General features: G+C 36.5%; 1 protein-coding gene, 1 long non-coding RNA gene and 1 pseudogene across 7 annotated transcripts; 1 reads left to right on the forward strand and 2 right to left on the reverse strand.

Moving 5' to 3' along the window:
- Positions 1-1,506: 1,506 nt before the first annotated feature.
- On the reverse strand, positions 1,507-9,049 carry LOC125140642. Of its 2 annotated transcripts, XR_007139863.1 has the most exons (4): positions 8,267-9,049; positions 8,047-8,133; positions 6,416-6,544; positions 1,507-2,299 (listed from the first exon to the last, which is right to left on the reverse strand). It is a non-coding gene; the product is annotated as an uncharacterized LOC125140642 (long non-coding RNA). The 2 variants fall into 2 exon arrangements; XR_007139860.1 differs by lacking the exon at positions 1,507-2,299 and having other exon boundaries at positions 5,497-6,544; positions 8,267-9,047.
- A 325-nt stretch (positions 9,050-9,374) lies between these two features.
- LOC113651094 lies at positions 9,375-11,985 on the forward strand (annotated as a pseudogene).
- A 4,531-nt stretch (positions 11,986-16,516) lies between these two features.
- On the reverse strand, positions 16,517-20,588 carry LOC113651061 (heat shock factor protein 5-like). Of its 5 annotated transcripts, none has more exons than XM_027159691.2 (6): positions 20,429-20,587; positions 19,655-20,107; positions 19,387-19,445; positions 19,090-19,197; positions 18,808-18,933; positions 16,517-17,983 (listed from the first exon to the last, which is right to left on the reverse strand). In XM_027159691.2, the coding sequence occupies exons 1-6, from the start codon at positions 20,469-20,471 to the stop codon at positions 17,942-17,944; spliced, it is 831 nt and encodes a 276-aa protein (XP_027015492.1). In that variant the 5' UTR covers positions 20,472-20,587; the 3' UTR covers positions 16,517-17,941. The 5 variants fall into 5 exon arrangements, with proteins under 5 accessions (XP_027015492.1, XP_027015493.1, XP_047660846.1 ...); XM_027159692.2 differs by having other exon boundaries at positions 16,517-18,090; XM_047804892.1 differs by lacking the exon at positions 16,517-17,983 and having other exon boundaries at positions 18,602-18,933; positions 19,655-19,746; positions 19,888-20,107; positions 20,429-20,588.
- Positions 20,589-21,572: the final 984 nt, after the last annotated feature.

A 21,572-nucleotide genomic window follows, 5' to 3' on the forward strand; every position in this document is an offset into this window, starting at 1 on the left:
TAAAAACACATTCAAAACAGAATGATGGCAGATTCCAAGCATTTATGCCGTAATTATTTTATAATATTCTCAAATTTATAGCCACAAATTAAGAAAAATAATCATTACAAGGTAATTGCAATTAAAAAAAAAAGTCAGAATCTGTTTTGATGTGCAAGAAATAGCCATTGTGAATATGGTATTTGCCAACAATGCAATAAAACTCCGGGAAATTCGGGAGAGAGTGCTGGCGGACAATGGCACTTTTGAAAATGTGAATATGGTTGGCACAACAACAATTGCCAGAGTCCTAGAGAAACATAAAATAAGGATGAAGCAACTGTACACTGTACCCATTGAGAGAAACAGTGAATGTGTGAAAGAACTCCAATGTCAATGTGTCCAGGTAAGATGTCTGTTCAGTAACCAAACAGGGTACAGTACATACACATTGATGCATAATGTCAATTGCTGTGAAACTGTCTGTAATTTAGAAAGTAATGGAGATGGAAGCCAGACGAACTCCACATACTTTTATCTTTGTGGATGAAGCTGGACACGACGCAGGGGAAGAAATGTAATGGGACAGAGAGCGACTGTGGAGGTCCCAGGCCAAAGGGGAGCTAACATCACCACGTGTGCAGCAATGTTCAATGAAGGTTTGCTGTTACACAAACCACTCATTGGCCCCAACAATACAGAGAGGCTCATTTCGTTTCTAAATAACCTACATATTCCACTTGTGCCAGCAGAGGATAGAAGCCAAAGGGCATCAAACTTCCCTTCCTTCATTGTTGTGTGGGATAATGTGGCATTCCACCACTCTGCTGCAGTCACAGAGTGGTTTGCGGCACATCCCAGGATGTCACTATTATACCTGCCTCCATACTCCCCTTTCTTAAACCCCATAAAGGACTTTTTTATCTCCGTGGAGGTGGAAGGTGATGTTGATGATAATTTGTGGTCAAATGCAAGAGAGAGAGCAGACTAGAACCATCACTGTAATTTACTATAATGAACAACTACACATGTTACAGTAATGTGTAGAATGCATTTTATTTATTCTTTTTATTATTATCATTGCAGCCCTGGAGATTTTCCCTCTTCTTTCAACTTTTGGTTATAATTTTCAAGTACTATATTCATATAAAAAAATACATTTTGATTAATTTCTGATTCATTCGTGTTACAAATGCTTTCAATACAGTGAGATTGTGTTACAGTATTTTATTTGAAGAACTGATTTATGTGGAAAATCATTGAAACTTTGAAAAAGAAAAGTTCATCAATTATGTAATGCTTCCTGTTGTTAGTGTTTTTTAGGCCAGTGTGTTGTGAATGAGTGTGTTTTCTGAAGGAGAATTGTTGCCAGTGTATGTTGGTCTGAGTTTTGTAGGTGAGATTAACTGTTTGGCCAACATTCATGCTGGTAATGTAGACTGTGTGAAGGGTTTTGAAAATGTGGTTTCGGTATTGAACAATACTTGTTAGCAACTGAAAAAAAACTCAGTTCAAAACAAACATATATGGACATATACTGGAAAATATAATACAATATATTAAACAATACATTCTCTTTGTGTAAGAGTTTCTGCTACAGCAGTTTCTACCAACAGTCTAGAAACATGCAGATGAGGTAAATTCAACTCACTGTAAATTGCTCTTAGGTGTGTGTTTGTGTGTGTGTGTTTGTGTGTGAATGCTTAGGGTGTACTGGGTGTACCCTGCCTGTACCCCGAGATGCTGGGATAGGCTCCTATCCTCCTGTGACTTTACAGAGGATAAGACATTTTGGAATCATTGATGGATGATGAATGGATGGACTGAAATTAGTTAATGAAAATGTTGCAGTGCTCTGATTACTATGGTGTGTAACTTTAACACTGTATACATTTTACATCAGCTTGATGATGATTAAAACATCAATCTATAACTTATATAAAATAATTTTTAATATTGTTAACCAAGTATTAGAATGGTTTTATACTCTTGGGACAGTTTAGAGATCCATCTTTGTTAGATAAAAATTCTGAGAAGATGTTGGTCTATATCAGCTTTACTGATGCTGGCAACATTGATGTAATGAACTATTCAATATTGTACAGTAATATCATACCTTGTTGACCTGAAATGTTCTGCACGATAATGTTGAGGATGAAAGTTTACTGAAAGAGAGCAGAAACAGATGCAGCACATTGTGGGGTTCACTTACTGCGGTCAGGTGTCGCCATCTAGTGGATGTGTGTCCCAAGGCAAAAGTCAGTGTTCTGAGATATAAAGTCTGATATAAGTCTTAAGTCCTGAACTTCATACCAGGTGACTGTGGAGGAGCAGAACAAACACGAGGATGTTAGGATAAGAATAAGGACAGAATAAGACTTTTATGACTAAAAAATCATACATTTTTGATTTTTATGAAAATGTTTTCTTACATCAGACTTAAACCCAGCAGGAATGTTCCACTGAACATAGACAGCATTTAAAAATGTTATAGATTAGAGTTATAGTGACTGTCAGTAAATTCATTATATTTGTTTAGTGGTTATTGAATGTGATTTTTATTAAATATAATAAACACCAGACACTATGATGCTTTATGCTAATTTTAAGGAGGAAAAAATACAACAAAAATAAAAAAATCCCCAAAGGACTTCACTATTATATGAAGACACTAAAGAAGCAGCTCTCCTGAGTAGAGGCCATGTAAAGGACAAAAGATAAATCTGTTCCTTCCCCAGAATAAGCACCACACTCTATTACATAGAATTTATATTAGTATCATTTACTGACAGTGGACACTTTATTACAGTTTTTTTTCAGTTGCTAACAAGTATTGTTCAATACCGAAACCACATTTTCAAAACCCTTCACACAGTCTGCATTACCAGCATGAATGTTGGCCAAACAGTTAATCTCACCTACAAAACTCACTCAGATCAACATACACTGGCAACAATTCTCATTCAGAAAACAAACATTTCATTCACAACACACTGACCTAAAAAAACACTAACAACAGGAAGCATTACATACATTACATTGATGAACTTTTCTTTTTTAAAGTTTCTATGATTTTCCACATAAATCAGTTCTTCAAATAAAATACTGTAACACAATTTCACTTTATTGAAAGCATTTGTAACACGAATGAATCAGAAATTAATCAAAATGTAATTTATTTATATGAATATAGTACTTGAAATTATAACCAAAAGGTGAAAGAAGAAGGAAAATCTCCAGGGCTGCAATGATAATAAAAAAAGAATGAATAAAATACATTCTACACATTACTGTAACATGTGTAGTTGTTCATTACAGTAAATTACAGTGATGGTTCTAGTCTGCTCTCTCTCTTGCATTTGGCCACAAGTTCTCATCAACATCACCTTCCACCTCCACGCAGATAAAAACTCCTCTATGGGGTATGGGGAGGCAGGTATAATACTGACATCCTGGGATGTGCCGCAAACCACTCTGTGACTGCAGCAGAGGTGGAATGCCACATTATCCCACACAACAATGAAGGAAGGGGAGTTTGATACCCTCTCCTCTGCTGGCACAAGTCAAATATGTACTGTAGGTCATTTAGAAACTAAATGAGGCTCTGTATTGTAGGAGCCAATGAGTGGCTTGTGTAACAGCAAACCTTCATTGGACATTACTGCACACATCGTGATGTTAGCTCCCCTTTGGCCTGGGACCTCCACAGTCGCTCTCTGTCCAATTACATTTTGTGTGTTTTTGCCAGGTTGAATCCAGCTTCATCCACAAAGATAAAAGTATGTGGAGTTCGTCTGGCTTCCATCTCCATTACTTTCTAAATTACAGAGTTTCACAGTAATTGACATTTGCATCAATGTGTATGTACTGTACCCTGTTTGGTTACTGAACAGACATCTTACCTGGACACATTGACACTGGAGTTCTTTCACACATTCACTGTTTCTCTCAAAGGGTACAGTGTACAGTTGCTTCATCCTTATTTTATGTTTCTCTGGGACTCTGGCAATTGTTGTTGTGCCAACCATATTCACATTTTCAAAAGCGTCATTGTCTACCAGCACTCTCTCCCGATTTTTCCCACAGTTTTATTGCATTGTTGGCAAATACCATATTCACAATGGCAATTTCTTGTGCATCAGAACAGATCCTCTCCCGGGAAACCTTTGGATCCTACAGTAAATCACAACTATTACTGTATTGTTTTTTTTTTTTTAAATTGCATTTACTGTAGCTTGTAATGATTTTTTTTTTGACTATAAAATTGAGAATATTTATTGCCATAATTCTGTTTTGAATGTGTAATGATTTTGAATGCAGTGTGTTAGCATTAGAAAAATGTGCTGAAAATACATAGTATTTTGCATGTTGTGGAGAACAAATGGGAAAAGCGTTCCTGAATTTTGAAAAGTGTGGTCACTGAATGCATTTTGTCTGAAAGCAATGAAGAATGGTTCACAGTTTGGTCTGCATTGACTTCTGTTTCGCTGACTGTATGAAGAGTTTTGAAAATGTGGTTTCAATATTGAACAATTGCTTGTTAGCAAGTGAAAAAACTGTAATAGCATCACTCCCCAGACACGATTCACCTCTGACTTTAGTGGAAAGTCAGCCACAGATTATATTAAGTAATATTTAAATAATATTTAAAGTAAACGTTAGACTCTTATAAATGTATTATGATTTATTGCATTTATATACATATGTATATATATATACATATGTATATATATATACATATATATATATATATATATACACATATGTATATATATACACATATGTATATATATACATATATATATACATATATATATATACGTATATATATATATACGTATATATATATATACGTATATATATATACCTATATATATATACACGTATATATATATACATATATATATATACATATATATATATACATATATATATACATATATATATATATATAAAAGCATTACTTTAGTAAAATTTACAAACAAAGAGTCAATAAAATGTACTCGGAAGTAAACTTAACTTAATTAAAACTACTAATAATTATGTTTAGGCTTTTACATTTGCAAATGTTTGTACATTTTCTGAGTGAAAAAAGTTTTCAAGTGAATCCTACTGCACATCCAATCTCCACAGAATTAGACAGGGATGCAGAAGGTCAACAACCCAGCAGCAGAACTGCTATCTGCTCTTAAGTGTTAGGAGGAACATGATGTGTTCCTCCAACTCCCCTGGTTTACAAGACCAGTGCTCTAACCACTGAGCTATGGAGCCATTGTATATAATTATAACATAATATTTTAAGTATATGACTGTGAGCCACGTGATATCCAAATCTGGAAGAAGAAAAAAACTGGAGCCATTTTGTGATTCACATTTGAAGACGGTGGAAAGAGGTAAGCTTAACTTTCTATAAACTAAGCAAAATATTCGATTTTGAGGTTTTGACATTAATAAACACTTGTTTGTAGTGTTAGGTGAATATATTTTCTGAAACACAAAGAGACGAAGACACTGAGAAGAGTTAAGATTTGTCGTTTTAACATACATTCGTTTATTTGTGTTAATGTGTTTGTGGTCAAGAAAGAAACTGTTTTAAATTGAATTCCTGAATTGCTACGAATTTAGCTTCAACAATTAGAAACGTGTTACTTGAATACTAATGAAAGTCCAGTTTGTACAAGTAAGTTATTGTATGAAAGGAGGAACGAGTGTGCACGCAATTGTCCGCCCAAAATCAGTGTGCCTCCATTGAATGAATGTACTAGTGGTTAATTTGTTTATTTCAGAGGTACAGTATATAACCATGCATCGCGTTGGCACGTTTGCATTGAGATAAGGGCGAATTCGGACGAAGCTGTTCCCGCCCTGGTCCGTGTAACGCTTTGCAGTTCTTTGTTCAATTCCCACCATCAAAATGAACCAAATGAAAAGTTGGCTTCAAACTTTTCATTCATTCATTTTCTACCGCTTATCCAAACTTCTCGGTTCACGGGGAGCCTGTGCCTATCTCAGGCGTCATCGGGCATCGAGGCAGCATACACCCTGGACGGAGTGCCAACCCATCGCAGGGCACACACACACTCTCATTCACTCTCAGACTCCGGACAATTTTCCAGACATGCCAATCAACCTACCATGCATGTCTTTGGACCGGGGGAGGAAACCGGAGTACCCGGAGTACTCACTTGCAAAACATTGAGCAAATAAACAAAGTTTGAGTGCCAAACAAAATGGCCAGCTAGCAGACTTTCATTAATAGCTTTCTCTGCAAAGAGCTAACTTTTGGAGAAAATTTCAAAGCATCCAGTCCAAGAAATACTTTCTGAAACACTTCAAATGTGTTTCTTAGCTTTGAAGTATAGCTTAAGTTCAGGGAGTAAATGAAGCCCATGAGCAGAAGGCAGGCATTTGTGAGATTCTTGCATCCCGACAGTACCTCAGTTCCCTCAATGACGATGATTACGTCAGCTATGTTAGCATCTTCCTCTCCTGTGGTGCTGCCCAGTACAATGATCTTCATTACATGATTGGTGAAGCTATCTTCAATAATGTCTCTTCTGACATCCTGTCAAATACACAAATGAGTGAAAAAGTTGTTACAATACTGTACAGTAAGTTGTGTATTCTCTTTATTTTTTATGTGATAAGTGCCCTACACAGAGGTTAAATCTGTTATTAAATGAAGAATGAAAAAATTAAGAACTGAAGAACTCCAAGACACTTAAAAAACTACTTGCAAAGCTTCAGTACTGTAAAACAATTAAAGGCATTTGTGTAAATATTCTGTAAAGTGGGGATGTCTTTAAAATGTTTTCATAAATTAATTTTCATTTACCTTCTATTGACTAAATCAATATTTGGTGAGATCATCCTTTGCACTTAAAGGGTTAGTTCACCCAAAAAAAAATTCTGTCATTAATTCCTCCCCCTCATGTTGTTCCACACCCGTGAGACTATCGTTCATCTCCAGAACACAAACTGAGATATTTTTGGTGAAATCAAAAGGGCTTCTGATCCACACATAGGCTTAATACCATTGCACCTTTTGAGGTCCAGAAAGGTAGTAAAAACATTGTTAAAAATAGAGAATGTGACTGCATTGGTTCAGCCTTAATGTTGTGAAGCGACGAGAATACTTTTTGTGAGCAAAAACAAAACTATAAATAACGACCATAGTGAAACTGTGTTTACATCCGAACGCCGATACGGTAATGGCCGAAGCTTAACATGTGAGCACCACGACGCATGGGTGTGATGCTGACACAGGAGCCGGCCAATAAAATGAGCCGCCGTTTGGACGTAAACACGGAAGCCACTACGTTCACTACGTCAACTGCATATGACAACAGTTCAAATTGTTGAATAAAGTCATTATTTTTGTTTTGTTGTTGTGCACAAAAAGTGTTCTTGTCACTTCACAACATTAAGGTTGAACCAATGCAGTCACGTTCTCTATTTTAACAATGTTTTTACTACCTTTCTGAACCTCAAAAGGTGCAATGTACGTAGTTGCTGCCTATTTGTGGATCAGAAGCCCTTTGATTTCACCAAAAATATCTCAATTTGTGTTCTGGAGATGAACAAAGGTCTTACGGGTTTGAAATGGCATGAGGGTGAGTAATAAATGACAAATTTTGGGTGAACTAACCTTTTAAAGTAGTTTTTGGCCTACAGTAGGTACATTTGATATAGTTCTTAAGGTAACTGCATGTAAGTTTTTTTAAGCATTTTGGAGATATTACCACAGTTTTTCTTGATTTGGGCTGTCTCAATTTTATCTCTTTCTTTGTGTTATAATAGACAGACTCAATGAAATGTGAGATCAGAACTTCTGTGGAGCACCAACTGTATGACTCCCTGTGCATACAAAAATCTCACTTGAATATTACAAATAATGGCAAAATGAATGTTTTGGAATGTAAACTGATATTTCATGACAAACTACGGCAAAAAAGTAAAAAATAAAATAAAATAAAAAATTAGGATGAAAATGCTAGTGCCTTAGACCTTTGCAGTACTGTACACATACGAAGTCAAGACAAAATTTGAATGTATCTAATAATGTACCTGGTAGGCTTCAATGAGCTCCTCAGATGATTCTCCCAGGTAGGAAAGCAGGCACTGAATCACAGCATCTCTCTTATCTTCAACTTGCTGTTAAAACAAAAGAAAATTGCAGCGAACATTAACAGTGTACAACTAGGTTCTTCAAAGTAGACACCTTTTGCTTTGATTACTGCTTTGCACACTCTTGGCATTCTCTTGATGAGCTTCAAGAGGTAGTCACCTGAAATGGTCTTGAAATAGCCTGAAATAGCACTTGTTGGCCCTTTTGCCTTCATTCTGCGGTCCAGCCCACCCCAAACCATCTCGATTGGGTTCAGGTCCGGTGACTGTGGAGGCCAGGTCATCTGGTGCAGCACCCCATCACTCTCCTTCATGGTCAAATAGCCCTTACACAGCCTGGAGTTGTGTTTGGGGTCATTGTCCTGTTGAACAGGGGGTGTGTCCAAACTTTTGGAAGGTGTGTCCAAACTTTTGGTCTGTACTGTATGTTAGCGTTAGCGACAAGCATATGTACATGCATACACACTTATATAAACAGACGAAAAAATCACCTGAGACATATGCTAGCGTTAGCGACATTAATATGAACCAACAGAAAAAAAAACTTATGCCAGCAAAATACAATCGTAACTGGAAACTTATAACACTGGATAACATTATTAAATGTTGACAGAAATAGCACAAATAGGACATGTCCCCCGCACTTTTTATAAAAAGTAAATTCGTCCCCCTCACTTTTTTAGTGGAGAGTTGTGTTCACCACATGTTGAGGTTTTAATGGAGCAATGTATATAAATGCAGAGTGATTTAAAATTCAAAGAGACAAGAAAGATTAAGATTGTCTATCCTTCCTCTTGTGTTAGGGTCAGCATTGACCCGTTTTAAGGATTTCAATGCATAAAAGTGCCACATAAATTTGATTATTGCATCAAGGTTTTTTTTACTTTGTCAGAAAACTCTATTTAAACAAAATAAAAAAAATAATTTTACTAAATTATAAAATGCTTTGGTGAAAATTATGACCTTTGTGTTGTTAGGGTCAGTTTTGACCCAGTTATAGTATAAGATTGTAATACAATAATTAGTGCCAAATCTGAAATCATAAACAAACTGTCAGCTCACTAATACTGTCAGCAAACAGCCCACTGACAGCCAGCTTCTCTTTCAAACCTGTGAGCTTTAGTTAGGGGCTTCTCTCTTCACCTGTTTGTCACCTTTCCTGAACAAACAAAACAAACAAACAAAGACGGACATGTCCAGACATGCAAGGCATGCATAAGACCAATTCAGTTTAGAGTTAGTGACTTGCAGAGTACACATCTCCATTTTGCAGCATACGAAATGAAAAGATTTACAGCAAGCCAAGCTCTGGATCATATCTTTGCTGGAAATGAGGTAGAGGACACTGAACAGAATAGTGATATGGATGAGCAGGTTTCTGAGGAGGAAGATAATGTAGAGTATCAACCGGAAGACACAGACACATCTGATGAGTCTGATGGGGTGGTTTCCGATGCTGAAGCTGCTCCCGCTCCTGCTGAAATATTCAAATCCAAAAGTGGTAACATCTATTGGAGCTCAGTACCTCCTGACTTACATGGCAGGGCAGCTGCTGCAAATGTCATCAAAATGATCCCTGGAATCACAAGGTTTGCTGTGACGAGAGTAAGTGACATCAAGTCATGTTTTGATCTGTTTATGCCATTGTCACTAAAAAAAGTCATAATTTCTATGACAAACCTTGAAGGGAAAAAAGTCCATGGCGACATGTGGAATGACATTGATGAGGAATGCCTGAAGTGTACAGATCCAGCAATGAGGCTACTGATAGTCTCTGGGATGCGTCGACAGGCAGAAATATCTTCCGGGCAACAATGTCACTTCAGAACTTTCGAATGATATCAAGAGTCCTCAGATTTGACAACAGAGATACTAGAGCAAAATCTGACAAGCTTGCTCCCATCAAGGATGTCTGGGAGAGATGGGTGCAGCTCCTTCCACTGATGTTCAACCCAGGGCCAGAGGTGACAGTAGATGAACGTTTTGTTCCTTTCCGTGGAAAATGCCCCTTCCGGCAGTACATGCCCAGAAAGCCAGGCAAATATGGCATAAAAATCTGGGCAGCCTGTGATGCAAAAACCAGCTATGCATGGAATCTACAGATTTACACAGGCAAACCTGCGAGTGGCATCCCTGAGAAAAAGCAGGGAAAACGTGTAGTCCTTGATATGACTACTGGACTGCGTGGTCACAATATCACATGTGACAATTTTTTTACCAGCTATGACCTTGGACAAGACCTTCTCAAAAGGAAAATTACCATGGTGGGAACAATAAAAAAAAATAAACCTGAGCTGCCCACTGAAATTTTGCAGGTGAAGCACAGGGCTCCTCTTTCTTCGAAATTTGCTTTTACAGACACCACCACTGTTGTTTCATATTGTCCAAAAAAAAAACCGGAATGTTGTACTTATGTCCACTTTTCACAAAGATGCAGCTGTGTCATCAGGAAGTGACAAAAAGCCCATACTAATCCTGGACTATAATAAAAACAAAGGAGGAGTGGACAACTTGGACAAGCTGACTTCCACCTACACTTGCCAGCGAATGACCAGGAGATGGCCAATGGTTGTGTTTTATAACATGCTAGATGTGTCTGCATACAATGCATTTGTGTTATGGACCCACATTCACCTAGGGTGGAACTCAACCAAAAAAAACAAGCGAAGAATGTTTCTTGAGGAGCTAGGAAGTTCCCTTGTCAAGGCACACATTGAGCAAAGGGAACGGGTGCCCCGAGACCCAGCTGCCGCAACCTTGGTCAGGCAGGTACAGAGTTCACCTAGCACCCCATCCATGCCATCAGCAACACAAAGAGCATCAGTGCCTGCATTCTCCTCCGCCAGCCCTGTCTCAACCTTATCCAGCACAGCCACAACCCCACTGAGGCCACCTGTTTCTAAAAGAAAGCGGTGTCAGGTCTGCCCTAGCAATAAGGACAGAAAGACAAGTACATTGTGCTTTTACTGCAAAATATATCTCTGCAAAGAACACACTAAAAGTGTCACTTTTTGCCACACATGCATCTAAACACACATACTCATGCATGTTTATGCACACAAAGACTAAGTAATGAATTTCTATTGGTTTGATTTGCTTGATTGGTTGTTGTGATTTGCTTGATTGGTTGTTGTGTTTTGGACCTTGCAAATCTACATTTTGTGTTATTACTTGTTCTGCTTTTCATTTTGTTTTTGTATTAATGTTTTATTATAAAAAATGACTTTTTGTAAAGTAAAAATATATGGGTCAAAATTGACCCGTAACACCATATATGTTACTATAGTTAATAATATTAAAATAAAAAATATATAAAACAAATGTATTTAAGAGATGTGTCCTAATACCCCTCCGTAATAGTCTGGTAACATAACAAACTTTCATTTATTTATGAAATTCTCTTGAGGTTAATTACACCATTTTATGGTGATTGAAAATATAAAGTATGCTGTCAATAGAAAGGCCCAGGGGTATCTAAGAGGTAAGAAACATATCAGATGATAAATTATTGTTTTGAGGCTATCTTATGACTGATTTAAGACACGGGTCAAAACCGACCCGTTAACATAAGAGATAGTAACAGAAAGCTAACATAAGAGGAAGGCTATACTTGTGCTGCACGATTAATCATATCGCAATCGCGATATCAAGCCTGTGCGATTATATGACGCAAAATGCTGCGATTTTATGAAATAAATAAATGCGTGTGGACATGACAACCCATTCTCTCTGAAAGCGATTGCCTATTTCATACACTACACAGCTATCCGATAATAAAAAAAAAAAAGACCTGTGAGTTTCAGTTTAGGTAGTGGCACGTGTGGCGCGTATGACCATGTTGTGACTTTTTCCGGTGTGCAGTGCGGAACTGGATGCTGAACAGACTGACACTGAACTGGTGGCCAGAAAAAATGCTACCTCTGTTATATGTAGTGTTATTTTCGTCAGACGAGACAAAACGAAATATGTTCATCAACAATCTTTTTTTATGACTAAGACGAGACGATGACAAGACTGCACCACTGTCCAGAAACGCTGACTAAGACTAAATTAACATGCATTATTGTTGACGAAAAAAGACAAGACGAAAATGTTTTGTATAAAATAAAATGTAAGATAAAATCTCTCTTCATTTCCGTCTACAATTGTCTCTGCTTTTTAATCAGCTGTTACGACTTAAAAATATTCGGAAAGAGTTCGCGGCTTCGCACTGTTGCTCGTTACAGGTCTCATACGCCTGTGGCTGCAACACGAAACTGCGGAACAATTGTATTGCTTCCGCTAAAGAAAATAGTGCGCTCCGTCTCTATGGTTAGAATCCTGGGTGTCCATGGCAACGCTCTGTTTTTCATGACAACGGTGCGTTATAATTAGCAGCGGTCTGTTATCAAGAAATAAAATTGTGCGATAGAAAGAATTTGTACACACGCCGCTCAAAAAAAAAAAATCCTGAGCGCAAGTTCACCGTCTAGGCGGCTTTTTGTGTTAAATGATATTTCCTGTCGCTGCGCAGGCGCTTTTATTGTACATGACAGCTTATGTCCCGATGACCGGTCTTTACATTACGATTAAAAGCAGTATCAATAAAGTAAAAAATGTGATGTGCAGTCAAGTTGGAGTGTATCCACTGTTTAAACGAGTGTTCTCAACTTCTCAATGATACTTTTGTGATTCGCAGAGTTTTGACAAGTTTTATAGCCATGATATTGTTTCTTATTCAAAAGTGGTGACAGAAAAAACTCTTTACCCCCAACCTGAAACCTCTTCCCATGCCCCCGTCACAATCACACCATAATCAAAATTAATAATTAGGCAGATGTATATGTAAGCGAATGAAGTTTAACAATTACATGTAATATCATCATTAATGGTGTTTGCAATACCATGTATAACTTTCATTTAAGTTGGCAATTTACTTATAAATTTACTTATAAATATATATATATATATTAGGGCTGGGCAAGTTAATGCGTTTTTATCATGTTAACGCATTAATTAATTAACACCGACAATTAGTTTATCATGCGTTAACGTACTTTTTATTTGGAAAGTCCGTTGCTCACTGCGTTTGAATACACATAGATAGACTGTAATAATACAATCGACTGTAACAACACAAACCATGGGTCACAGCAGGGGTGGGATGTTTATCAGTAGGCTACTGTCTGCTTGGGATGAGCGTTATCACGTGTCTCAAACATTTGTTGTGTGCCTAAGAGAGCTACAGCGCAAAACAGAAAATATCTGGTGCGTACAGAAAAAATGGAAAAACCTACCGAAATCTTAAATGGACATTTACATGGACAGCTATTTGTAACCACTGCACAGTTGATGCCAGCAAATCACCCACCCAAACAAACAGTGGAGGAAGGCTTCCGAACAATTTTTTTTTATTTATATGTTAATGTTTTATGTAATAAAACATTAATGTTTTAATGTTTTATGTATATGTTAATGTTATATTTAATTTGATTAAATTAATGTTTAACTTAAGATTTACAAGAAGTGTTAACTGCTTCTAACTCTTAACTGCTGTAAAAAAGCACTTTATTTGTTTAAAGTTTTGACAAACCAAATGTTATTTCACTTTTGTTCATACAGCAGTACTTTGAAAGAATAAATAATACACTACTTTTGATTTCATTATTGAATTTTGCGCATGCTGCGATTAATCACAATTAATCACAGAAAAATCATGCGATTAATCGCGATTAAAATATTTAAATGTTGCCCAGCACTGTACACCTACAGTTTTGATGTTAGGCTTTTCATTAATCAGCATTAATGTGTTATTTTATATTTTAATTTGAAAACGTTTTGCATTTGTTTGTTGTTGTTGCTATTTTGAGTTTAGAAATACAAATTTCAGCATTATCAGTGTGCATTTTCCTTGAGAACCAAGCAAGTTAACTCATGACTCACCATTTGTTTATTATATCGCAATCTCAATATTGACCTCAATAATCGCAATATAACATTTTCCCTAAATCGTGCAGCCCTGGTCTATACATGACGTTCACGGCAATCAGTCACTCACTTGTCACGTCATCATCACACGCCCCAAGTGCTGTAGCTCAAGTCGCACCCGCGGTCCAGCATTCGGTTACGATGAGCTCAAACCGGAAAAAAACGCTTCACTCCTTTTTTTATAAAAATATCAAGCAGTGCAAGTTGGCATATGGTGTCCGAATTGTGTTGCACAATGTTTAGTAACTCTGCCTGTTGCTCTTGTTGAATAATTAGCAAGTTTTAATTCAAAGGATTATAAGCTGCTTTGACAAACATTATATAAACTCTTTTATAACGTTTTTTTGTTTTATCAAAACCCTTCAAATAAGAATAAAGATAATGTTGAACTGAGATTTTACAGCATGCTTAACTCTGCCAATTCTACATAATATCAAGTATGTGTCACTGTATGTACACGACAGAGACGAGGACGACGAATAGTGACATTAAAGATGTCATTTTAAGGGTACTGTCCCAGTGGCAAGCTGTTCTATTTCTTTCTTTCTGTTTTATAATCATATATAATCATAACGCATATAAAGCATGATTAAAAAAATTAATGATTAAAAATAAAACCTGTCATTTACACAAGGGTTAACTGAAAAAAAAAAGAAGAAGAAAAAAAAATAAATAACACTAGACATTTCGTCGTCGTCGTCGTCGTCGTCGTCCCGCCTCTGTAAGTCACCTCTCTAAAATGATTGGCCTTTGCCATTTTTTGAGTCCTGCCTCTCTAACCCACGTCGCTGTTTGATTGGCTTTGTCTTCTCGCTAATGTGTTGAGGGCGGCTGCAGCTAGATTCCGTTGTATGAAGCAATATGCAACGTGATTATGCAGGCTACCGGTATGAGAGTAAGAAAGTATTCTTATAACAACAGTTTTATGCACAAAATACGGGGAATGTTGTCCCCACCATTGTCAAATTATGTCCCCACCAATGTCAAAATCAAACTTTCGCCATTGGCTACGCCCCTGGTTCACACACATGGAAGTTACTAAACTGAACAACCTAAAAGTTAAAAAAAACATCTTAAACACATTAGTTAAAGTATAAAACTAAGGGACAAGACAACTAGGGTGTCAACCCTAAAATGAACGACCTGTGTAACTTAGAAAGCTCACCACCCCACTACTGCTCATCAATACAAACAAGATGATTAAAAGCCAATAATTATAAACATATAAATTACATTCAACTAAAAAACACAGTAGGCTAACGTTCGTGTACTTGCAAGCACTAGAGTTTAGCTTAGTCTGACAGTGAGAATTATTATTCTTTCTTTTTTCTTTTTAAATGTTCAAACATGCGCACTTCATTTTTCATTTGACGAGACAGAAAGCGGCTGCTCTGTACCTCTCTCACACGCAGCTAAAGGCACAAGTTTGAAATAAATTTACTTTTGCCTTAATCCACGACACTACATATAACGTTCATTTTTCTAGCTGATAATAACAGCCATAATGTCTAATTTATATACATTCAGTCTACAGAATAATGTTACCTCACCACTTTATTCCCCAGTGGTTAACTTACCGCAAAAAGATGCTGTGGGAAGAACTTACAGTAAAGAAAGAGAAAACGTTGTAAGCACCAAGAAAAGCTTAAGTTAACAGATAATGTTTATTTATTTATTTTTTTTAAATAAGGCTTAAAATATGGTCTCACAGTACACTTAACACTGTCAACTGTTAACGTCTGTTCATTTCTTTCTTTTTTACATTCCAACCTACACGAGTGACAACAAAACCTACAACTAACGTAATTTGGCTGATACTTCATGCACTATCACATATATTTAAAAAAACAAACAAAAAAAATCAGTCATTTAAGTGACAAATTTGGACATTTTAAAACTTACCACTGAATCCGCAGAGACGCGAGAACTCAAAGATAGCGCCAGCGCGGGAGGAATCTCACAGACGCGTCCTGTGATTTCGCTGATGGCACTATTTTCACAATAAAAGTCTCAACACTGTACTATATTTGACATGTCACAGTTAATGCCTGTGAAATGCTAATACTGTAAGCTACTGTGAAATATTTCAGTTTAAAAAAATCAATATAATAGGTGTCTATTTATAGTAGGTATATACACAGTCAGTTTTAGAATTATTGGCACTTTTAGTAAACATTAGTATGAAAAATGTATTGCCATCTTGTTGGAACACACTCATTAAACACTATTAAACATCTATGTCTTTCTTTTTTCTTTCTTTCTTTCTTCTTCTTCTTCTTCTTCTCATTATTATTATTATTATTGTTATTATTATTATTATTATTATTATTATTATTATTATTATTATTATTATTATTATAAAGTAAATGTAAAAAGTTATAAATGTAAAATGTCCAGTAAATTTTCAATAAATATTCTGACATCCTAAAAAAAAAGTCAGATGACGATTTTTAACATGCTTTTTATTTTTTCTGCAACATTTTATATCTGTATTTATGTCGTTTTGGTTATTCTAAAATTCTGTCATGTGATTAAATTATTGATTTATTTACTCTACTTAATTGCTATTCACTTTTTAAATCATTTCTGATTGAAAACCTCATCCTAACTTTCTCTCACTTCTTATGCACCGATATTCAAACCGACATGATTCTGTTTGAAGCTGGATGCTCATTTACTCTAAAACTAAAAGGATTTACACTCAAACTAGGAAAAACATGTATTATATTGTTATATAGTGACTAGTCACCTAAAATAGCCGCCGCCTCAGAAGGAAAAATACAAAATGGCCGCCGACCCAGGAGTGACGTCACGAACCAGGACGTGTGGGAAGAAGTGCTGACAAATATGGCTTTGAGTTAAGAAGAATAAAACACCTCAGGATGTTCTGATACTATATGATAAACTATATGTTTGTTAGTACAGTATTTCTGCTTCATGTCAGGCTGTATCACACCTCTCCACTCTTAATTGTTCATAACAAACCTGTAAATGCTTTGGCAATAACATGTAGTAGTGCAGGTGTACTTCTAATTTACTGTTTACCGTCTTTACTGAAATAGCATTGTACCTTATATCACATCCCTTTACTAGTACAAATTCAATCTTTGTGCATTCTACTCACTAAGCTGGACAGTTGAAAGCATCTACAACTCAGTGTTTTATGATTTATTATACACACTGATATTAGATCAGAAACATCATCACTAATGTGAACTACACCTTTTAACTAGATTTACATCAAGGCCTGCTGTCTGTTACACCTTGCATGTCCTACAGTATCTTAAATGACGTCCGTTCAGAGCACTTTGTAAAGACTGACCAGTGTCTGTAAGTTAAACCTCTATGGCACTGTTTAAAGCTTCATACATGTTCTACACCACCATCAGCCTATAAATAATTCTTAGGCAAAATATTAAATTTTCTCCTGCATTGATTCTTGTTTCAGATTATTTGATAAATATTAGAATGTTATTCATAACGTATTTCCAAACATTACCACATGAGTGTATAGAAAAGCTACAAAAAATAAATTACTTTGTTGAATAAATCATTTAGTACATTTCATGCATCAGGGCTCACATTTCTGTGCATTGTTTCATACATACACCTTTATAGTTAGAATAGAATACCGTTCCTATTGTATAACTAGGTCAAATTTGCATTAAAATATTACCTGTCAAAGTCCCACTAAATTTCTATTAAAATCTAAAAAGAATGATCAATACATATAATGTTGTACTTGAATAGTTCTTCTTAAATATCAATAGTTATGATTAGACTAATTTACAAATGTTAAATTCATACAAATATCACATTGCATTTAATATAATAAATGCCTCTGCAAGAGTTATTGGTATTGTCTTCATCATAAGTCGACATCAGTAAGCAGAGTGAAGAAAGCAGCAGCCTGAATAAGGAGAAAACACACACACACACACACACACACACACAGATCTCAGCCATCCCAACAATGGACTCTTTTCTTTGTTGCATTCAGGGAAACGCTTCTGCTCCCTGAAAGCAAACACAGAGAGAATGAGGAGAAGCTTCTTCCTGCAGGCCATTCGGAGTCTAAATGAGGATCTAGTACTGGACCTCTCTCTCCATCTACACTGTTTTCATACACACCTTTCTTTGCCTGAACACTTCAACTCTGGACTGTCACTGTCACTTTAACTCTGGACTTGCACAGCACAGTGCCTCTTTATACACTATATACACTATTTACACACCATACTGCACCTGGAAACTTTAAGGACACTTTAATCCTGAACTTGCACAGCACGGTGCCACTCCGTACACTTTTTGCACTATATACAGTACTGTACACTATTTACACACAATACTGCACCTGAACACTTTAAGGACAATTCTTTAAAAAAACCATACACATTTATGCATATGTATATACATTATTTCTCAACGTATATTTTCATATTTTTTTAATATTTTTTTAATATAGTTTATACTTTTTTTATTTATCTCCTTTTGGTTTTGGTTTATTTTTTATCCTAAATTGCATTTCTTATTTTTTTCTTTTATGCTTATATACCGGACTGTTGCAAAAAGCATTTCACTGCATGACGTACCCTGTATGTATGTGTATGTGACAAATAAAATTTGATTTGATTTGATTTTGATACACACACACTATTAGCACAGGGTCTGTTAATGATGGGGAACCATCTAATCTGACATAACTGTATAATAATACTTTCTGTATAACCTGACCTCCATTTGATCTTCCACATCGAATACAGTGTCCAGGTTCATGTGACTCTTCCTGGGATCTGAAGCATCAGCTGATTGCCACTTTGGATTCTGGACAGTGTGCAGGATTTGGCTAAATGAGTGGTCCTGGACAATAAGTGGTAAAATTCTGTGTTACAGCACACATTAATGTTTTACCTTTACATTCTTACCAAATCTTATTGGAGCTACACAGGCTAAAATAATTGAAGTAACAATTCCTTTTGATTTGTACGTAAACTAAAAAAGTTTCTCAGTTCTCACAGGATAACAGCCAGAATCAGCGTCGGAGGCAACTTCTTGCTGGGAGCAGGGCATGTTTGAATCCAATGAGCCCGGGCCAGTATGCAGGATTTGGCTAAATGAGTGGTCCTGGACAATAAGTGGTAAAATTCTGTGTTACAGCACACATTAATGTTTTACCTTTACATTCCTACCAAACCTTATTGTAGCTACACAGGCTAAAATAATTTGCAGTGACAATTCCTTTTGATTAGTACGTAAACTAAAAAGTTTCTCAGCTTTCACAGGATAATAGCCACAAGGAGCATCAGAAGCAACCTCTTGTTGGGAGCAGGGCATGTTTGAATCCAAGGAGCCCAGGATACAGCAATGATTCTCTGCAACAAAATGAACACAAACAATCACATAGGTAGTTAGATGCAAGGAATAGGACATATGATGGACTGGCATCTTAATCAGAGCACCCAGTTTTATTTTGATAGGCTCTGTAGCCACCTTGAAACTGACCAGAGTAAAGTGATTACTAAAAAAGAATGAATATATAAATGAAAGAATAAATTATAGTTTGTTCTGCACATCTACTTACCGACCACAGCAGAGCTCTCTGGTGAATTCAGCATCGGATCATGGGAAGGACACGACTGTGTGGACACTTCTGGCCCGGCGGCAAGCTTGGCCCTGTTGGAAGGCGTGAGTCGCTTTAGGTTGACCAGAAGCTCTGGGTTTGCCCGTTTGAAGTTCGGGTTGTAAAAGTGCTGTATAAAACTGACTTTCGTCAACGAGATCTTATAGTCTGGGCACACTTTTCTGAAGCCATACAGGTTTAGCTGGCGAACAAAACTGATGAAATTTGTCGTTCTGAAGTACTTGTTCATCTTCTTGTTGGCTGTAGATAGCACTTCAGCTTTGAAGGCCTCCGGACAGATCAGTATTCCTTCCCCAGTATCATCCCAGCAGATTGAACAAATCTGAGGATCAGTCACCAAATGCCACAGGTTGCTGGGAAAGTTTCTGTGGTTGATCCAGACTTCCATCCCAGCTAAATGATTTGTAACCAACAGATAGGAGCTCATTGTTATTGAACTATAGTGTTTATCCAACTAGACAATTGCTAACTAGATTGTGAAAGTTGATCTCTAGCGCTAGTTAGCAGGGCGGCTATCAAACACATTAACCTATCTTCATTAACAAATTATTTGTTAAATAAAGAAAGAAAGATTAAGAACTTAATACAATTGCCATCAACACATTAGCAACAGCTCTCCTGAGTTTTCTGGCTTCCTGAGTGTAAAATAAATAAAAACACAACAGAAACGCGATGAGATTATTTCTGATATCTGACTATATCATATACAAACACCTGATATCTCAGCTCCTTCTGTAGAAACCTCGTTTCCGCTCATGATCACAAGTTTAAACAGAAACTCTTAAGCACTCGGCGGTCCTCGGAACTTTAAATACAAATGGAAAGAAGTGGAGGCGCTGAATTTCTAGAACGTTCTGATGACATCGAAACAGAGTGAAACAAGAGACTGAGACAATAACAAAGTGAATTCCTGCTGTGTAGTAAATTGTAGCTCAACAGAGTAAAGACGCTATTTGACAAGATTTCATTTTAAATTTGTTTTCATTTATTGTGCTTAAATACATAAGTAGTTTCAAATGGAACTGCCCAAGTAATATTTACTTAGTGTTTTGTCATCTAATGAACTAATGCAAAAAATGACAATCACAAGTAAAACCTCCACGAAGCCAGGCAATCTTTGCGCATGCGCTCTTGTCCCGAAGTGGCGCACAGACGCAGAGGAAAGCAACGGGAAATCTTCTCCAGGAATAAAGTGATTTTTACAGATAACTTATGAAATATTTGCTTACTGGTCAATTTAGTGACTATTGCAGAAAAGCATAGTGCTTTTAATCTGTCTGCAGTGGAAGAAGTGCAAGAGTTAACGCGTTAACTGTTGATATAACGTTGTTAAGAGACAAAACCCGGATAGCAAACTGTCTCCGGAACGGATCTTCCGCGGAGGATCACAAGCTGCGGAACGGATCAGCAAAACGGTCCGGAACGGAGTCCACTTGCACAGCGAAACGAATCGGGAACAGATAAAGATTGCGGATCCAGACCAGATCCGATCTGGACCCGTTTATTAGTGGGTCATTTGGTCTGCAACCCTTTCAGATCCCTCATTCAAAACTAGTATTCTGCCTAAAACTATCTACAGAAATCTATTAAATCTAATGGTTGACCAACATTAGATAGACTGGATTGCTCTATAAACTTGAATCAAATTAAATCAAATCAAATTTTATTTGTCACATACACATACATACAGGGTACGATATGCAGTGAAATGCTTTATGCAACTGTCCGGTATAAGAATAAAGAATATCAAAAAAGTATTTAAAAAAAAAAGCAAAAAATGAAAGAATAAAATAATAAGAAAGTATAAACTATATAAGAAAACTATATAAAAACTATATAAAAATATGAAATATGTGGA

Source organism: Tachysurus fulvidraco, chromosome 2 (assembly GCF_022655615.1).
Source record: "Tachysurus fulvidraco isolate hzauxx_2018 chromosome 2, HZAU_PFXX_2.0, whole genome shotgun sequence".
Taxonomy (NCBI): domain Eukaryota; kingdom Metazoa; phylum Chordata; class Actinopteri; order Siluriformes; family Bagridae; genus Tachysurus; species Tachysurus fulvidraco.